The sequence below is a fragment of the Somniosus microcephalus genome, chromosome 13, assembly GCF_052327205.1.
Source record: "Somniosus microcephalus isolate GS21.2 chromosome 13, FLI_Smic_1.0, whole genome shotgun sequence".
Classification (NCBI taxonomy): domain Eukaryota; kingdom Metazoa; phylum Chordata; class Chondrichthyes; order Squaliformes; family Somniosidae; genus Somniosus; species Somniosus microcephalus.
The window spans coordinates 142,044,490-142,063,984 of record NC_140999.1 but is presented as its reverse complement, the minus strand read 5'-3'; the positions used below and the strand labels follow the sequence as shown (position 1 = coordinate 142,063,984).

At 41.3% G+C, this 19,495-nt stretch overlaps 1 protein-coding gene across 1 annotated transcript in view; it reads left to right on the top strand.

The window, feature by feature from the left end:
* LOC147108622 (partitioning defective 6 homolog beta-like) overlaps positions 1-18,515 on the top strand; it is a 92,681-nt gene extending 74,166 nt beyond the window's left edge. The window contains exon 3 of the mRNA XM_086005314.1: positions 10,917-18,515. Coding sequence (XP_085861440.1) covers positions 10,917-11,764 — 848 coding nt within the window. The 3' untranslated portion in view covers positions 11,765-18,515. The remainder of the gene's footprint in view (positions 1-10,916) is intronic.
* The last annotated feature ends 980 nt before the right edge of the window (positions 18,516-19,495 follow it).

Here is a 19,495-nt window from a genome sequence, read left to right as displayed (position 1 = left end):
TGTGGATAAGCGTGTACCTGACCGACACACACAACCAGTATAACATTCCTTTCCACACCCACTTGCGCAACCAAGCTGTAACAAGCTAGGTGGCTTGTTCAGTTAATATGTTGAGTAAGTGTAACCATTTAAACTGAGCAACCATTCTGTTACTGCTCATTATTCAGCAGTTGCTGTTGCACTTGGTAAGTGCCACACCCATTATCTTATTCTAAAGCTTGGGTAAGTGAGAATGCCTCTCTTCATTTATCCTGCACATGCCTTCAGGATATGTTCACTGTTGAACTGAGATGATCACTCTGCCAAATACTTATTTTCATCAATTGTCTCCAGTCGCTGTTCCCTCTCCTCTCCTCTCTTGGCTCTTGCTGTTATATGGTTCATATATGTACGAGTGCATACGTCTTCTAGTACCTCACCCAAGCGGCCATCCTTCATGTATGAGGCTTGATTGACTAAGTGTTACCAAGCTATTTGACCATAGAGGCATCAGAGCCCAGCCCAATAATATCCTCAGCCAGTGCCCCCCCCCCCCCCCCCCAAACTTGCATTTGCAGTAAGGCTTTCTAGGCGGAAAAACCCTAAGCAATTTACTCTTCACTAACTCAGCACCGAGGCTCGCTCTAGTTCACCCACTGTGACCATGACTGAAATCAGCTAACTGCACCGTCCATGGATTGAACGGAGATCTTCCTGGTTTGTATGATTCAGGACTTTGCCCTTGAATCATGTGATATTCCCCAATCCTATACTGCATTAAAGCTTTGCCTGCAGTCTGCCCTCAATAGCCTACAAACAACAATAAGGTTACATATTGCTTTCCCCATCGTTCTAGTATAGGTTACTTTTAACTTGTGAAGCTTCCACATTATTATCTTTCCCTAATGTAAATTTGACAAAGTACCTGCATTCAAGACCCAGCCCCTCGACCACTGATGCGCTTTGGCTGCATTGCATACTGTCTACAGGATGGACTGCAGCAACTCGCCAAGCTTGCTTTGATGGCATCTCTCAGCCCTGTGACCGCCACAGGACAAACAGCAATGTCATTGGAATGCCATGACCTCCAAATGTACACCATCACGACTTGGACATGTATTGCCATTCCTTCATCATGCCTGGGTCAAAGTCCTGGAATTCCCTACCTAATACCATTGTGTAAGCACCATCAACACAAGACCTCCCATCACCTTAGGATAACTAAGATAGGCAATAAATGCAGTTTTCTGAACGTCTTGCACGTTCCAAGAACAAATTTAAAAAGAAAGAGCTGGTCAAAAAAAAGTTGCTATTAAGCTCGGTCAGACATGTTTCCTGAAATGCACAAGCACCAAACCAACCAAAAGGAGCAATACTATTGGCTAAAGCAGCAGGCCATACAGTGTAAAAGCCAGCATTGATAAAACCGAGTCTCTGTGCATTATTTTATCATGTATGCCTGTTTTACCCTGTTCTCAAGAGTAAATCATGTAAAGGAATGGTTTCACAGGTCCTCTGCTACTTCATGTAAGTGGCTACTCGTATGAGCCTGGACAGTAAATGTTGGCAGGCTATTGGACTGTAGGAGGCCCAATCTTATTTTCATAAAATATACACACGTGCACTTTTTTCATTTTGACGTTAATTCTGCTGCTGCTGCTGCTACCCTGACAGATCATCTAATTTGGCACAGACCAGGGACATAGAAGGAGCTTTCCTACTCCTATCGGCTCAGTGCCACGCCAGGTGGAGCAACTGAAGCATCAGGGCAGTCTGTTCCAACTTTTTTGACTGAGGTTTATATAATCATAGAAATTCCATTCAGGAGAAATTCAGTTCAGGAGGAAACCACAATCCATTGTGCCAGTGTTCGTACTGAGTTATCTACTCCAGGCACATTTCCTGACTCCCCTCGTGTATATTTTTAAAATTGTTTTATCTAATTGCCTCTTAAATTTGACTGAATTTCAATAGACACGCAAGGTATTCCATATTCTAATAACTTTGTATGAAAATTATTTAGATTTTTTTCTCTTTCTTCCCCCCCCACCCCCCCCTTCCCCACCCCAATTCTTGTACTCGTGATGTTTGTACCCTCTTGTTACTGATTCACACAAATAGAAATAATCTTTCACTGCTTAGATTTTCAAATCATTCCAATTGGTCTTCCTTCCACCAAACTTTTTCTACTGCAGTGATGCTTTCTAGTTTTCATAATCTTTCATAACTGTATCATCTCATTGAAACTTTTAAAATTCTAACTGGACTAGACAGACTAGATGCAGGAAGGATGTTCCCGATGGTCGGGGAGTCCAGAACCAGGGGTCACAGTCTAAGGATAAGGGGTAAGCCATTTAGGACAGAGATGAGGAGGAATTTCTTCACCCAGAGAGTGGTGAACCTGTGGAATTCTCTACCACAGAAGGCAGTTGAGGTCAATTCATTAAATATATTCAAGAAGGAGTTAGATATATTTCTTAAGGCTAAAGGGATCAAGGGATATGGGGCGAAGGCAGGGACAGGGTACCGAGTTTGGATGATCAGCCATGATCGCATTGAATGGTGGAACAGGCTCGAGGGGCCGAATGGCCTACTCCTGCTCCTATCTTCTATGTTTCTATCCATTTCTGATATCATGCTAGTTAATCTGTGTTGCACCTCGGGGGCCCAAATCTACACACACCACTCCCATTGTGTCACCAGTTCCTCATTTTTCTATTCAATGCAACTATGTTTAAATCCAGAAACCTATTTGTTCTTTTATGCTTTATTTAATGTCAACAAGCTGTTTCTATGGAAATTAGCTAGATTAACTTTTTTCAGTGATAATTCATTTTTGTTTTCACTTTTCAAAAAACTCAGTTTAATTCTGCATTTGCATTAGAATCCAAGAGGGGAATTTTAATCCCCCAAAATGGGTGCATTTGGGTCGGCTGGTATGTTAAAAATCTCAAACCCGCCCACTGGTTTTAATGGAGGCGAGACCAGGGGCGAGCGACCAGCCCGCTCCCAGGAGGCGGGTTGGTCATTTGAATATTATAATGAGGCTGCATGCCTCCGATTTAATCTCCATCTTAAATTTAACCCTGGCTGGTAAGTGTCTTTTCACTTACTGCGCTCCCTGGCTGCGGCCTCTGATCTCCCTTTGACCCTTCCAATCTCCCCGCCCTCGCCCTGCCGATCGCTCCTCTTTCCCCCCACCCCCCCCCCCCCCCCCCAAAAAAAAAATGAGGCCTCCGATCTGTTCTCCACCACCCCCCCCCCCCCCCCTTCCGATCCCTCTTTCCCTCCTCTCTCTGCTACCCGGATGTGGCCTCGTGCTGAATGCTTACCTGACTGACAGCCAACCAGCCTCTTAATTTGAAATAACAGAAGATGCTGGAAAAACTCAGCAGGCCAGGCAACATCAGTGGAGAGAGAAATAGTCAACGTTTCGGGTCAGAACCCTTCAGAACTGAGGGGGAAAAAAAGCAGGAAATGAAACGGATTAAAAGGCCAGTATGGGGGCGGGAATGAAAAAGAACAAAAGGGAAGTGAAGAGACATTAAGAGGTATTCGAGATGAGATGGTAACAGGACAGGTAAAGAGACACAAGATGGCTCAAGATGAAGTGTGAAATGCGCTGGCAGAATGAGACAGCTGCCATGTGGGAGAGGAAAAAAGGAAAAGGCACAAACCAAAGGTGTGGATAAAAATATACAGTATGTAGAAATATAATAATATAAGCCTCTTAATCTGGCTGGCTGCGGCCGGGAAATGGAGACAAAAAAATGTTAATCGGGTCCTGCCGTTAAATTTGGCAGGACATCAACATACCCCCCCTCCCTGCCTCTGAGCTAATATCTGGGCCCGAGAGTCTGTGTTCGGTGATCTTTACATTGGGAGGTATATTCCACATCGATGGAATGCCACAAAACCAGCTGGTTTAAAAATTATGATTCGTGACTTTATTTTCTAGCCGGGGTGGGGAGATGAATTGCTGATCTACAGTATATGTGTGGGTTGAATTGAGCTGCCCAGTGTGATTTAGGAGAGAGGCACTTGCTGAAGAATAGCCGACTGCCATGCAGGCAGTAACTACCTGATTGAACTGCAGCAAGTTGAGAGGGGAGGTAAAAGTACTGCATCACGTGTATCACATCATGTCCACCTGTATAGCTAGAGCCTTGTGGTCCCTTGAGCTGAAAGAGTACTGTTTAAATTTTAAGATGTGTACAGTAGTAGGCAATGAGTATAAAATAAATTTGGTTTTGCCAATGTTCCTTTTCAACTTGCGCAAGTGGTTATAATTTTCAGATAAACGACGGGAAGAATGCTTTGAAATGAGACTTGGCTGATAAGAGATTGAATGACAAATGGGAATGGTAGTGAATAAAAGGTTAATGATCTAGGTGTGTTTCCCTTTGTGTGACCTTGGGCACAGCAAGTGCTGAGAATGAAAATGACTCCACCTAGCTGTCTGGCTATGAAACTCCTTCACATCAGAGCATTGAGTAACTTTGTGCGCTGTTTCTTGACCACTTTTGCGTCCTTCAGAAGTCTGCTCTGGCAGATCTTTTTTGTGTGGATGGAGAGAATCTGCCCCAGTTTAAATGAGCAGCACAGCCGTTTCATGAATCCAGAGCGACTTTGGTTTCTAGTCAAATTGTAAATTTGGGCCATTTTGGATTATAGCTTGGATAGTCAAAAAGTAAGTTGTGTCTGTACAGTACACAGTATTTTAGATAAAAACTTAATGAAACACGAGTACTGCTGTGAATGATCTGAAAGCTGTGATGAGACAAACTTTGATATCCTGCAAGCAGTGGTTTTGGACATAATTTATCCATTTTTTATTTTCTCTTTCTATGTTCAATCTCTCCTCCCCTGAAGGCATTAACTCGTTATCCAGCAGCGGTCACTCCCTACAACAAAAAGTGACGTTTACAAAAAGTGTACACGCTTTTCTAACCCGCACAGTGGAAGCAAAATCTGCAGTGTTTTTATTAAGTTGGAATCTTACCATTTCAGTTCACTTGTCAGAATTATCATTTCTTTCCTTCTGGTTTAATTTTCTTTGTTCTCCTGTCTTATTCAGACCTCTTCTCTTGAGGCTTGCTTTCTCTCCCCCAGCCTCTGTTTAAATTGGATTACCTGTCTAGGTTTAAATACACAAGTTCACTGCTTCTCAAGATTCAAGATTATTTTATTGCCATATGTAACTGGTACAATGGAATGCTTACTCCACACTCACTCCCACAATATAAGTATAAATATAAAAAGCAAAAGTGAAAACAAGTATAAATATAGAAACAATAAGCAAATAAGTATAGCAATGACAGTCCAAGTTGCAGGATATGATGAATAGTGCAAAAAGCCTCTATTACCATTGGAAGTAATAGTAATGTAATATTATAATTATATGGTAGTATAAATATAATTTAAAATGCAGTGTGCCATGTACAAATGAGTTATAAGTTAAGGTTGAGGTACAAGAGTCCTATGTGCACACAGTCCAGTGATCAAGAATGTTCTTGTGCGCTCACGGTTCATATGATATACAATTCCAGGGTGGGGGGGGAGAATGTGTCTGATATGTGGGGCAGTGCGGTTAGCAGTTCAGCAGGCACTGCCTGTGGGTAGAAACTGTTCTTGAACCTGCTGGCCCTGGTTTGGATGCTGCGGTACCGACGGCCGGACCGCAGGAGGGAGAACAGTTCGTGCCCAGGGTGATTGGGGTCCTGGATGATGGAGCAGGCCTTGTTCCGACACCTGGTCTGGAAGATCTCCTCGATGGACGGAAGTGCACACCCGATGATCTTTTCTGCCGTCCTCACAACCCTCTGGATGGCTTTCCTGTCCTGTGCAGTGGTGTTACCATACCACACATTGACACCACCCGTCAGGACACTCTATGGTGCCGCGGTAAAAGTTCACAAGCCACTGTGTGCTTATGCCGCATTTCCTCAGGCACCGTAGAGGGTAGAGGCGCTGGTGTGCCTTCTTCAGCATAGCCTCAGTATTGTGGTTCCAGGCCAGGTCATCGGAGATCTGCAGTCCCAGGAATCTGAAGCAACTGACGACTTCCACTGGTGTTCCATCTATGCTGATGGGGCGGTGGTTCCATCGGTGGCTTCTGTTGACTGATTGATTAAATGATTTGTATTTTCCCTTAACTACAGTAGTGTAGATACTAAAACGTAATGTGACTAGGATAGTTTAATTTAATATGATGGCCATAAAAAAAGTGATGTTGGTAAGGCCCAAAGAATGTGGTTACATTTGTACTTTGTATTAGACCATGAACAGCCACACTTGAATGCAGTCCCTTTAGTTTTTTTTTATTCGTTCTTGATATGTAGGTGTCGCTGGCAAGGCCAGCATTTATTGCCCATCCCTAAGTGCCCTTGAGAAGGTGGTGGTGAGCTGCCGCCTTAAACCGCTACAGTCCTTGTGGTGAAGGTACTCCCACAGTGCTGTTAGGGAGGGAGTTCCAGGATTTTGACCCAGTGACAATGAAGGAACGGCGATATATTTCCAAGTCCGGATGGTGTGTGACTTGGAGGTGGTGGTGTTCCCATGCGCCTGCGGCCCTTGTCCTTCTAGTGGAAGAGGTCGCGGGTTTGGGAGGTGCTGCCGAAGAAGCCTTGACGAGTTGCTGCAGTGCATCTTGTAGATGGTACACACTGCAGCCACGGTACGCTGGTGGTGGAGGGAGTGAATGTTTAAGGTGGTGGATGGGATGCCGATCAAGCGGGCTGCTTTGTCCTGGATTGTCGAGCTTCTTGAGTGTTGTTGGAGCTGTACTCATTCAGGCAAGTGGAGAGTATTCCAACACACTCCTTACTTGTGGCTTGTAGATGGTGGAAAGGCTTTGGGGAGTCAGGAGGTGAGACACTCGCTGCAGAATACCCAGCCTCTGACCTGCTCTTGTTGCCACAGTATTTATGTGGCTGGTCCAGTTAAGTTTCTGGTCATTGGCAGCCCCCAGGATGTTGATGGTGGGGGATTTGGCAATGGTAATGCCATTGAATGTCAAGTGGCGGCGGTTAGACTCTTGCTTGTTGGAAATAGTCATTGCCTGGCACTTGTGTGGTGCAAATGTTACTTGCCACTTATCAGCCTAAGCCTGAGTGTCATCCAGATCTTGCTGTATTCGGGCATAGACTGCTTCATTATCTGAGGAGTTGTGAATGGAACTGAACACTGTGCTGTCATCAGTGAACATCCCCACTTCTGACCTTTTATGATGGAGTGAAGTTCATTGATGAAGCAGCTCAAGATGGTTGGGCCCAAGGAACTCGTGCAGCGATGTCCTGGGCCTGTGATGATTTGACCTCCAACAACTACAACCTTCTTCCTTTGTGCTGGTATTACTCCAGCCAGTGGAGAGTTTTCCCCTGATTCCCATTGACTTCAATTTTATTAGGGCTCCTTAATGCCACACTTGGTCATATGTTGCCTTGATGTCGAGGGCAATCACTCTCACCTCACCTCTGGAATTCAGCTCTTTTATCCATGTTTGGACCAAGGCTGTAATGAGGTCTGGAGCCAAGTGGTCCTGGTGGAATCTAAACTGAGCATCGGTGAGTAAGTGCTGCTTGATAGCACTGTCGATGACGCCTTCCATCACTTTGCTGATGACTGATGGGGCGGTAATTGGCCGGATTGGATTTGTCCTGCTTTTTGTGGACAGGACATACCTGGGCAGTTTTCCACATTGTCGGATAGATGCCAGTGTTGTAGCTGTACTGGAACAGCTTGGCTAGAGGCGCGGCTAGTTCTGGGGCACAAGTCTTCAGCGCGTCAGATGTTGTCGGGGCCCATAGTCTTTGCTGTATCCAGTGCACTTAGCCATTTCTTGATATCACGTGGAGTGAATCGAATTGGCTGAAGACTGACTTCTGTGATGGTGGAGACCTCCGGAGGAGGCCGATATGGATCATCCACTCGGCACTCCTGGCTGAAGATGGTTGCAAACGCTTCAGCCTTGTCTTTTGCACTCACGTGCTGGGCTCCACCATCATTGAGGATGGGGATATTCATGGAGCCTCCTACTCCCATTAGTTTAATTGTCCACCACCATTCATGACTGGATGTGGCAGGACTGCAGAGCTTTGATATGATCCATTGATTGTGGGATCGCTTAGCTCTGTCTATAGCATGCTGCTTCTGCTGTTTAGCATGATGTAGTCCTGTGTTGCAGCTTCCCCAGGTTGGCACCTTGTTTTTAGGTACGCCTGGTGCTGTTCCTGGCATGCTCTTCTGCACTCCTCATTGATCCTGGGTTGGTCCCCTGGCTTGATGGTAATGGTAGAGTGAGGGATATGCCGGGCCATGAGGTTCCAGATTGTGGTGGAAGACAATTCTGCTGCTGCTGATGGCCCACAGCGCCTCATGGATGCCCAGTTTTGAGCTGCTAGATCTGTTCTGAATCTATCCCATTTAGCACTGTGCTAGTGCCACACAACACGATGGAGAATGTCCTTAGTGTGAAGACAGGATTTGGTCTCCACAAGGACTGTGCAGTGGTCATTGCCACCAATACTGTCATGGATAGATGCAGCTGTGACCGGTAGATTGGTGAGGACAAGGTCAAGTAGGTTTTTCCCCTCGTGTTGGTTCTCTCTCCACCTGCCGCAGTCCTTTTCTGGCAGCTGTCCTTCAGAACTCGGTCAGTAGTGGTGCTACCGAGCCATTCTTGGGGATGGACATTGAAGTCCCCCACCCAAAGTACATTCTGTGCCCTTGCTACCCTCCATGCTTTTTCCAAGTGTGTTCAACATGGAGGAGTACTGATTCATCAGCTGAGGGAGGGCGATAGGTGGTAATCAGCAGGGGGTTTCCTTGCCCATGCTTGACCTGAAGCCGTGAGACTTCATGGGGTCCGGAGTCGGTGTTGAGAACGCCCAGGGCCACTCCCTCCTGACAGTATACCACTGTGCCACCACCTCTAGTGGGTCTGTCCTGCCGGTGGGACAGAACATACCCAGGGATGGTGATGGAGGAGTTCGGGACATTGGCTGAAAGGTATGATTCTGTGAGTATGACTGTCAGGCTGTTGCTTGACTAGTCTGTGGGACAGCTCTCCCAATTTTGCCACAAGTCCCCAAATGTTTAGTGAGGAGGACTTTGCAGGGGCGACTGGGCTGGTGTCATTGTCGTGTCCGAAACCAGTGCCGGGTGGTCTGTCCGGTTTTATTATTATTATTGTTTTTCGTAGCAATTGAGTGGCTTGCTAGGCTATTTCAGAGTGCAGTTAAGAGTCAATCACATTGCTGTGGGTTTGGAGTCACATATAGGCCAGACCAGGTAAGGACAGTAGATTCCCTTCCCTAAAGGACATTGGTGAACCAGATGGGTTTTTACGACATTTCAATAGTTTCATGGTCACCATTACTGATGCTAGCTTTTTTTCCCCCCCAAGAGTTATTTAATTAACTGAATTTAAATTCCCCAGCTGCCGTGGTGGGATTTGGATAATGGTTATGTTATTGGACAGTCATCAGCGTGGTTGCATTATTTTCTTCAGCGTAAAGTATGAGCCTGCACCAGATGATTTTTGCATTCAAAGCTAAGAATTATTGCATACAAATAACTGGAATAGTATTGTATAGAAATTACAGCACAGACAGACCATTCGCCCAACTGGTTTATGCTCCACACGAGCCTCTTCTCACCCTACTTCATCTGACCCTATCAGCACACCCTTCTATTTCTTTCTTGTGTGTTATTTTTTGGTTCCCCTTAAATGCATCTATACTATTCATCTCAACTACTCCATGTGGTAACAAGTTCCACATTCTAACCACTCTGGGTAAAGAGGTTTCTCCTGAATTCCTTATTGGATTTATTAGTGACTACTTATATTTATGACCTCTAGTTTTGGACTCCCACAAGTGGAAACAACGCGCTCTCTATGCTATCAAACCCTTTCATAATATTTGGGGCACCCCTCAGCCTTTTTTCTAGAGAAGAGCCGCAGCTCGTTCAGTCTTTCCTGTAGGATCTCTCGAGTCCACAGGCAGTTCCTGTTGAGTATAAGGAAATGGAGATGAGTGGCAGCTTGGCACTGCAGCATATTGGGTTCTTGATCTCAGTTGGGCCATCAAGTTGAAATGTTCTGCAGAATTTAAGCAATTTGGCGCAGTAAGAAAAGGAATCGGCTCAACATGCTCTTGCAAACCTAATGGCTGGTTGCACTGTCATTAGTGGATGCCCTGGATTATGCGTTCTGGCCTCCAGTTGGGAAGCAGGATTTGACTTCTCAACTTTTTGAAGAAAGTGTAATTGGATAAGTGCCACATGTTATAATGTGAAACTATTGGCCTCCACTTCAGTGTGGTGCAACTGGGATCTTCACTCCAGTAGAACATTCTGTAATCTTTATTACTAATGCAATATACAAATTTAATCCATAACAACTTTTAAATGCGTTTGTGTCTCCTCTCTAACAGCTTCCAAGTATAGCAGTGACTTATTTGAGCAGCTAATGTCTTGAAGCAGTGCAGTCATACACTATCAATTTGCATTTTCTGTAGCAAGGACTTGATCAGAAAACAAAGGCGCTATCGACATTCTTGGAACTGCTCTAAATGTTCTCAACTGAAGTACTAAAGAGGAGTTTGTGTTTGCAGGAAGATTCTGTTGCCAGCATAAATAGCACTCATTATACCAGCAAATATTTTGGGTAAAAAAATCAGCCAAAAGGATTGCAGTGCCACACTTGCGGGTTGGAAGGGTGCAGTTGTTCCCTCATGTAAAGGGAGGGAGTGAAAATCGGTAAATGAGTCGCTGAGCTACCTTTTTTATGTTTAACCTTCAATTTTAATGTAGAAGAATTTTCCTTGGACACAGTATTACTTGAAGTTGCCACAGATGATTTAGACATTTATAACTTGTCCATTTAATGTGTTGTAAGCATGACAAATATTCATGACTTATTTTGTATTTTGCAGAGGATGCCGACTACAGTGCCTTTGGTACAGACACTTTAACACGGAAAAAGAACGTCTTGTCAAATGTACTGCGTCCTGACATTAACCGAAAGAAACCTCCAATTGCCATCAGCTTGCCACGTGATTTCCGCCCAGTGTCTTCGATCATTGATGTGGACATTCTTCCAGAAACCCATCGACGAGTGCGGCTATACAAACACGGGTCTGATAAACCACTAGGATTCTATATCCGTGATGGCTCCAGTGTCCGGGTAACTCCCCATGGACTTGAAAAGGTCCCTGGAATTTTCATCTCTAGATTGGTGCAAGGGGGATTGGCTGAAAGCACCGGTCTGTTGGCCGTGAATGATGAAGTTCTTGAGGTGAATGGTATTGAGGTGTCGGGGAAAAGCCTCGATCAGGTGACGGATATGATGATTGCAAATAGCCATAATCTCATCATTACTGTGAAGCCAGCGAATCAAAGAAATAATGTTGTGAGGATCAGTCGGACTTCTGGTAGTTCTGGCCAGTCCACTGACAGTGGTACCAGCCATCCCACTTATATGGCATCCCCACATGTTCTGCAGAATTTCCATTCTGAAGAAGTGGACAGTGATGAAGAAACAGACATAGTCATCGAGGGCAGCGGTGAGCCACAGCACATTCCAGAGGCATCGTCTACCAGTGCTAGCATAGCATCCTTAACAAAAAATGACCATAATCATGGTTTAACTCCGAATGGTTCTGTTGCCAGCAGCGAAGGAAACTTGCACATATTAGCAGCTGTCACGAAAGTGGATCCTGTGGAAAAGGAGGATGTGAATAGACGAAGCATGGAGGAGGATGGCACTGTTATTACACTATAGGTTTCTTAACCAGCACTTAAAGGGTGCCAGTGATGCCTGTTTTTTAGGGTTGCCTATGGTGGTTTTTATATGCTATACAGTAGCTTTTTGTCATAATTTGCAAACTGCTGCATGTGTGAAATGAGCAGCAGAATATTTTAACTAGTACATATCTCCAGAAGAAATGCAAGACTTAAAATAGATGGAGTACCTGTAGTGAGATTTTCACTGCTTGGGCCCATTCCTTTCCTTTTTGTGTACATATATTTTTAAATAGGAGTATTTTTCAGAGAACCACAACTTTTAGAAAGGAGAAACATAAAACACCTCCCTCCCAAACAGATATAACTAAGGAAAAAAAATGACCTTGCATTGCCCCTATTTAAATGGTGGTGAATGGTGATCATTTTCTCATTGTAGAAGCAGACTAAGATCTGACTGTTCACAGTACAGTTAGTAGAAGTGATCTATTTTAATTTTCTTTACAAATCATAAATTGTGAGTAATCTGATTAGTATACTTGAAAACCAAAAAAATGCTTTAACATAGCCACAGTTCTTAACTCCTCCTGCATGCTTGTTTTTTTTCCCCCTTTTAGAAGATTTTGTTGCATGTGTGCATGTATTTGGTAAGGTATCATTAGGCACCTTTTTAAAACTTGCACGTTTAACCCACAGTGACTGCACAACAAGATGGGATTAAGTATAAGTGTAAATTTCACCATACTCTTGTAATTGTATAATTACTATTTAATTCCTTATAAAATGCATGTTGCAGAGGTTGATATGCAAAATCCAGCTCTTTCTGGCTTTATTTTGTGGGGTTTTTTAAACTAGTCTAGATTAAGTGTATGGCTCAACTTAAAGGAGCAATAAGTTTTATAATTATGGCTCAAAGCAAACCAACTAAAGTACAAACGATACCTATATGTGACTTTAGCTCATTAAAATTGACTGCTTGTACTGGAATTATATACATTTGCAAAGAACTATTTTGATATTAATTACCAGAGAGTATTCCTAGATGGCTGTTTAATAAAACACAATGCCCACAGAGCTGCTGATTCAAATGTGAACATGGGAATTGAGCCAGGAAATGAAAGTTTAACAGTGCCGGTGCCCATAAACATGCCATAAAATTCACCTGTGTTGTGCAGACTTTATAAAAACTAAATCAAAGAGACTAAATTGTCAGTACTCCTACTAGCTCTAGCAAAGATCTAGCATAGAATGATGGCTAAATGGCTTTCTTCTGTGCTGTAAACGTCTATGGTTAAGAAACTTAGAGTTGGGCAGTTGAAACTCTGACGGGAATTAAGTTTTGCTTAAAACACAAACTGACCAGGCACTCAACAAATCTATTGTATCTATTATAAACATTGTGTTGAAGTTGCCAGTTTTTTCTTCTGGGTACATACTGTAGCATAGCATGGCCCCATCACAGGAAAAAGTAACATTCTTATTTATTACCCTATTTCTCTGAGGGTTTTATTTTCTCGTCTACTTTGCTTATTTTGTTGATTCATGCCTGAGGGATACAGCATTTAAAATATTTGTTCTTATTGGGTTCTCAAAGTACATTTACATTTTATGAAGCCATTATAGGTGTACAATTAAGATTCATTTTTGTGGTTATTGAAGTTATGTTTTCACCCTCCTGGCTTTACAGTTTCTCAGAACTTTCAAATAGATTAACATTTACATCAAATCTGCAGTGCCATTTTATACTGTATTTTGCATACACAGGAGGTCCCCATTTCTAACATAAGCCAGTTCACAATGGAGCAGTAGACACTTCAGGACTGTTAGAGAGATCTGGTGTGGGGGTGGTGTGGGGCAGGGGGTTGTTTGCTGATCTATTACAGGCTTGGGGGTAAATTGGTTGTAATTTTGTGCTTGCTGGTTGTGGTACACTGGTTTGTGTATCGTGCTTTCTGCAGAAGCCTGCTGCAACATGCTCTTAGCTTGCATGATTCCCAGTTACTTCACCCAGCCTTTCCTGTCATCACAAAGAACCAATCTCCTTAAAATTGCAATATATAATTTTTCTTAATTGTATTTTTAGTTACACAGGAAACGTTTTTTTTAAAAAGTCTGCCATTGTGCTTTGTGGCCCACACTTGCGCTCCGTAATGGGGTCAGGATGTGAGCAAACTGAACAGGCTTGTGGCAACAGAAGCTGCTGCAAACTGGCATGGAGGCTGATTTGCCTGAATCTGCTCCAGGAAGCCCATAATATAAGTGTTAGTTGGGTTTGGAAGTACAACCAAGGATTCAAGCAGCATGGCAACAATACAACTATCTTGCACAGAGCCACCTTTCCTCTAAGATTGCAGATTTGATTTTTTTTTTAAGCAGCCCTAGTTAACATTTGAGCATACCTGATTTTTTTTCTACAATATAAATGTGGCATTAACTTTTTTATATAAATACTCTTAGCGAGCATTTTAATCACAATATTAAACCATACATTTATGGCATACTGCTCCTTTTAATTGAATGCACAAGAAAAATATTTTTCTAGGACCGGTTTTATAAATGTCTGAACTCACTACTTTTTGTGGCCCATAAATTGTTAGTGAAGAGCGGCCATTTTGGCCAATCAATCCATGTTGGATTCTAACTGAAGATCCAGAAACTTCCCTGTTAATATTAAACTTCTGGAACTACAGTGGAGTCCTATTGATATCAGTTTCAATTAGCTGGAATTTAAAAGCTTATTGATTTACGTTGCACTCTGCCACAGAGTGATGGATGTGTATTCACACTAGTGTTCTCCTTGCCTATCTCAGCCATTCCATCCATTATAGAGAGGTGCTGAGCTAACACCAGGTCTCCCACAAAGGGATGAAAAGGACATTTTGTCGTAGACTGTGTCTGCCACTCACGTCCAGCTGCTGGGTTTAGAGCACCACTGGCAGAGATCTGGAAGCAGGATGCCCGAGTGTCTTTTTGCTTGGGGATGGCACATGATTTAGGGAGACTAATGCTGTTGTACTCCAGGTACTGGTTCAAAATTGCTATCCGGTTAGAGCAACCCAGAGCTGGCAGTTGAGTTATATTCTACAGTCTACATCAGTTGCTGACAAATTAGACTATTAATGTTCGTAAACTGCTTAAGAACGTTCCTTTGTGATCCAACCAGCTGTCTGAGAATTTAAGTTTGCTTTACACCAGTTGTACTCGTACTGAAGCAAAAGTACCACTTCCTTGAGGTGATCGCACCTGGTTTACGGGAATTCAGTCCAGCCAACTTTACTCCCAAGTTATATGACAGTTTATGTTGGTGAAACTGAAAATTCTTTCTACTGACAACCTGCAATATAACTCGCCTGTCATTATGCCTCACGAAATGAGGATGTAAAACTGGCTCATAAATTCTGCGCTCAAAAAAATAATTGGAGTTGATCTTTTACCAAATTGCATTTGAAGGAATAAGGCTTTATGTGGAATATTTTTTTAATCTCTTGTTCTACCTTTATTTACCTCCACATTAATTATCCTAAACTAAAACCTTTTTGAATTATTGTGACAGATAAATTGACAGATACTTTACAATGTAAAGCTAAGCATAAGCATTTCTAGCAGCCTTAATGCAGCTTTGTATACCGATCGCAAATTTCAATATGTAGCCTTGCCCCAAATTTCAAATCTTCTTTAGAGAGGCTTCTGATTGAATGGAATTTTTTTTTTTTTTAATGTTTTATAGATAAGCCAGCTGACTATGCTTAATAAATTCAAAATTGCATGAATCCATAGCAAACCTATTCATTTTCCTTTGCTACTGGGACAAGTACAAATGTCTCGCTGGACTGATATGTCTTTAACTTGAAATTGGGCATTTGGAATTCTAACTTGTGCATACGTTTATGATGGCCAACCAGGCAACATTAGAATTCATGAGCTGAAAACTCATTTGTATTAAAATACTTGACACTAGCAAAAACCAGTCAATTAAACACAGCATATTAAGTATCATTTTTTTAAACGTGCATATTAAATTGATACGTGCTTGCCTCAATTGGCGGGCTTCCTTGCATGCATGCAATGTTTTAATAATGCTTTAAAACCACCATCATAAAGAAACAAATTATTTACATCATTAGAATCTTTATGATGGTGGTTTTAAAGCATTACTAAACTCTGTAAATTGACCTGCTTAAGAATTAGATTAGTTTTCTCAGTGGCCTAATAGATATAACACAAACTACTGAATGTAACCAAGAGGCTTGAGTTTGAATCTGGACTGATTTGACGTTCTGACTTTCTAGATCGGTAAGGATCCCCTCTAAGTGTGTGTCTCTTGATAAGCTAAGAGCTCCTGTGGTGTCTCCAGGCTGGACCATCAATTGAGGAAGATTACAATGTGGGCAACTTTGAAGGAGGGAGAAATAGGAATTATTTTCTTTAAATCAATAACTGCAAATTGATTGGTATTTGTAAAACTAGCATACTCTCTATACAATGCAGGTATTTAATCCCTGTAGTCTTTCTAGCATTCACATTTGTAACGATGAGGCAATTTTCCCAAATTGTAACGTTAGTGCACACATTGAAAATCCTCCAAGTTATTCACTTTCACTATTCCATGCTTTTTATTTTAAATTTTGATTTTAAAAGTCATCCTTTGCTGTGTAAAACTTAACACCACGAAGGGTCAATCTGTATTGTCCTCACAATGCTACTGAAATATTTAATTGCCTTAATGCAGAAAGACTTTTTTTTGTATTTGGCGGGCGGTTAAATGCTTAGTAACTGTCTGAAATAGAACTACATGGACAAACAAACAAACTGCAATTTTGCTGAACTGAAGTAGTTCATGTTTCAGGTAAATAAGCCTGCTGAATCTACATGGAAAATAATGTGCACACTTTTTCTCCCAGCTAATTAATTGATACCTGCATGATCAGTTGTATTAAAAAGCAAAAACCTTGCTTCGCTGTTTAAAATGAAGGGGACTGTTCCTTTTGCATCCAAAACATGATGGTTGATGCGCCATCAATTACTCAAAAGACTGAAGTTGAGCGAGTAACAATCAGGCTTTTATTAACTAAAGAATGAAGGTCTTGTCTCGAGTGGTCGACCCGTCCAGAATACTAAGGGACTGGGAGGTAGTCACTTATATACCTGGAATAGTGGGAGGAGTCAGCCGAGGCATGTCCAGACCTGTACCTAGTGGAATACACATACAGACACAGACAGGTATGACAGTGGTTTACCACAATGGTGCATGTGACTAAGCAGTACATAAACATCACTTAAATGATAACTGGACTTGAAATACATAAAATGCACTTGCTTTGATCTATTCATAATGACACTGGACAAGTTTCAGATTTCCTGAACCTTAACTTAAAAACCATTATTTTTGGTTGCTCTAATGCAAGTTGTTGCAATGAAGCATACTGTTCCTTTTTACAAACTAAATGCATCTTTTGCACGAGTGCAGACTTGGTTTGTATTATTCAGAACACAGTAATGCTTGCCAATTCATTGAAGAACTGGGTAATGGATCAAATAGTTTATAGTACCTCTGAAGATATGCATTTTGCTTGTGAATATGCCTTCTGCTGGCTACTAGCAGTACTACATATCTTAATATGACAATGCTGCTAAATTCTTTGTGAACCATTTGTTAGCTCTTCCATCTCTAAAATAACCACTACAACTGGAGGAAAATGTATAATTGCATGTTTTGAAATGGTGATTCCAAAATGATCAAGTTATTTTTGTCATCTTGGATTGGATTATATTGTATAAGTAGTTACTAAAATGGGAAAACAAATTGCAGTGACAATACATTTTAAGTCTGTCTTTTTTCTGTGTTTCATTTACTACCTCTTAGAACTATATATATTAAACACTGCACTCTGACTTAAAAAAAAATCTTGACCAGTTACTATCATTCCAAATAGTTTATATTCCATACTGTGAATATATAGCCACAAATTGCTTCACTTTCAAGCAACTGTAGATGAAAAGCATTAATGAAAATGCCTGTGCTGAGTTTTAACTGTTTTCTTGTTTGTGAATAATATGCTATGGCTTCATGATTTTTTTACCACGTGATTTTTTTTATGGATTTGTAAAGAATAGGCACAAATATCAGTATTTTCTTACCACTATACAATGTATGTTTATATGATCACACTAAAGAGAAGCTTTATGTTTTAGAATCAGAGTGTAGCCTCATGCATAATATTAAATGATATATTTGTATGAACTGGAGAAAATGAGTAGAGGCTTCAACTTTTGTAGTCATTTTTGAGGTCGGGTTTCCCTACGCTACATAAAGCATTGTGGTACATTTATTTTCCTTCCCATTGTGGGACTAAGACAGTGGTCATAAATGTGCTTCATACAAATCATGAATTTCTTTTAATAAATATTGCCCATGAGTTGCTGGAACCATCCAACTTTTTGAATGAGACATGTCTGAGCAATTTGGAAGTTCAAAGCAAATTGTATAAAGATGATGTGTAAAAGCTGGTGAGATGATGGCCTTTACCTGTACCAACCTGGTACTTGCAGAGTTTGAGCCATCTTTAACAACATTTTTGTGGCCAGGTTTTTGAGCTTTTAAGTTGCTTGAATTTGTCCAGCAAACTCTTCCTCGGTCCAAATAAAACAAATGAGATATTGCACTTTAAATCCCTTTGCTATACTTTTCACATAGCATGGACTTGGTACCAAATGCATTCTGTAGAAATGGGAACAGAAAACTTGGCATGCATACTGTTGAATATAACAATAAAAGCTGGTGAATAAACACATTATTGTCTTATTTTGTGATGAAAGCAGTTGCTTTACTTGCAGGAGAGAAATAATCTAATCCTTCCAAATTACAGTATACCTTTGTCAATTAAATTGGGAATACTGAGATCCAGAATACCTATAACGTATGCAATTGTGTGGCAATGTGTAATGTACTCTAGGTTCTTAGATGACAAACTGAGATTAATGTCAAATAGTTTACACAATAAACCCAGAGATTAAATTGCAGCCCTGTACTTCTGTATGATCTATAATTAATGCACACTGCATTTCAAAATGAAAACTGATGACTCATTTAAAGTTTGGTTAATTAAAAACTTATCTGATGAAATTCCTCATTTATAGAAAATTGGAAGAATGCCTTTTTCCTGAATTAATGACCTCAAAGAAATTGCGTTCCCAAAATTTGTACATTTCAAAGTTGCACTTTCCCACAATTGGTAATTACAGCATAAGCCAAGCATTTTCCTTTTTTTTTGTTGAGGCATTTTGAGCCCTGATGTGATTGGGGTGAAATTAGAGACGGGGAAATAGATTTATTCTGTTAGCTATATATATGAAATTGCAAATTTATCTATAAAGAACTGGCTACATAGCACACAGAAGAAATCTCCCACCATCACCAATTATTAGAATATACTTCCATGCATTATAGAATTACTTTGCAATTTTGAAAGTGGAATTCTAGAGGAATTAAAAGGCTATTTATATTAGTGTCTGTATGTATAGTAACTTTCTTAATGCACCAAAATATTCTAGACTTGGGTTGCTGGAGAAATCTAGACTTCAAACTTCATGTAGATAATGCTACTCCAATATCTATCTTGTCAATAAATGGAGCATGTTAACTTTAAGTTATAAAAATGAAATAGTCCTGGAACAAGAGTTTAGAGTTTGTGAGATCCTGGTAAAGCTCCTGCCACCAGATAACTGGTGCCTAAAATATATGGCAAACCCATTAATGTCACTTCGAAACCAG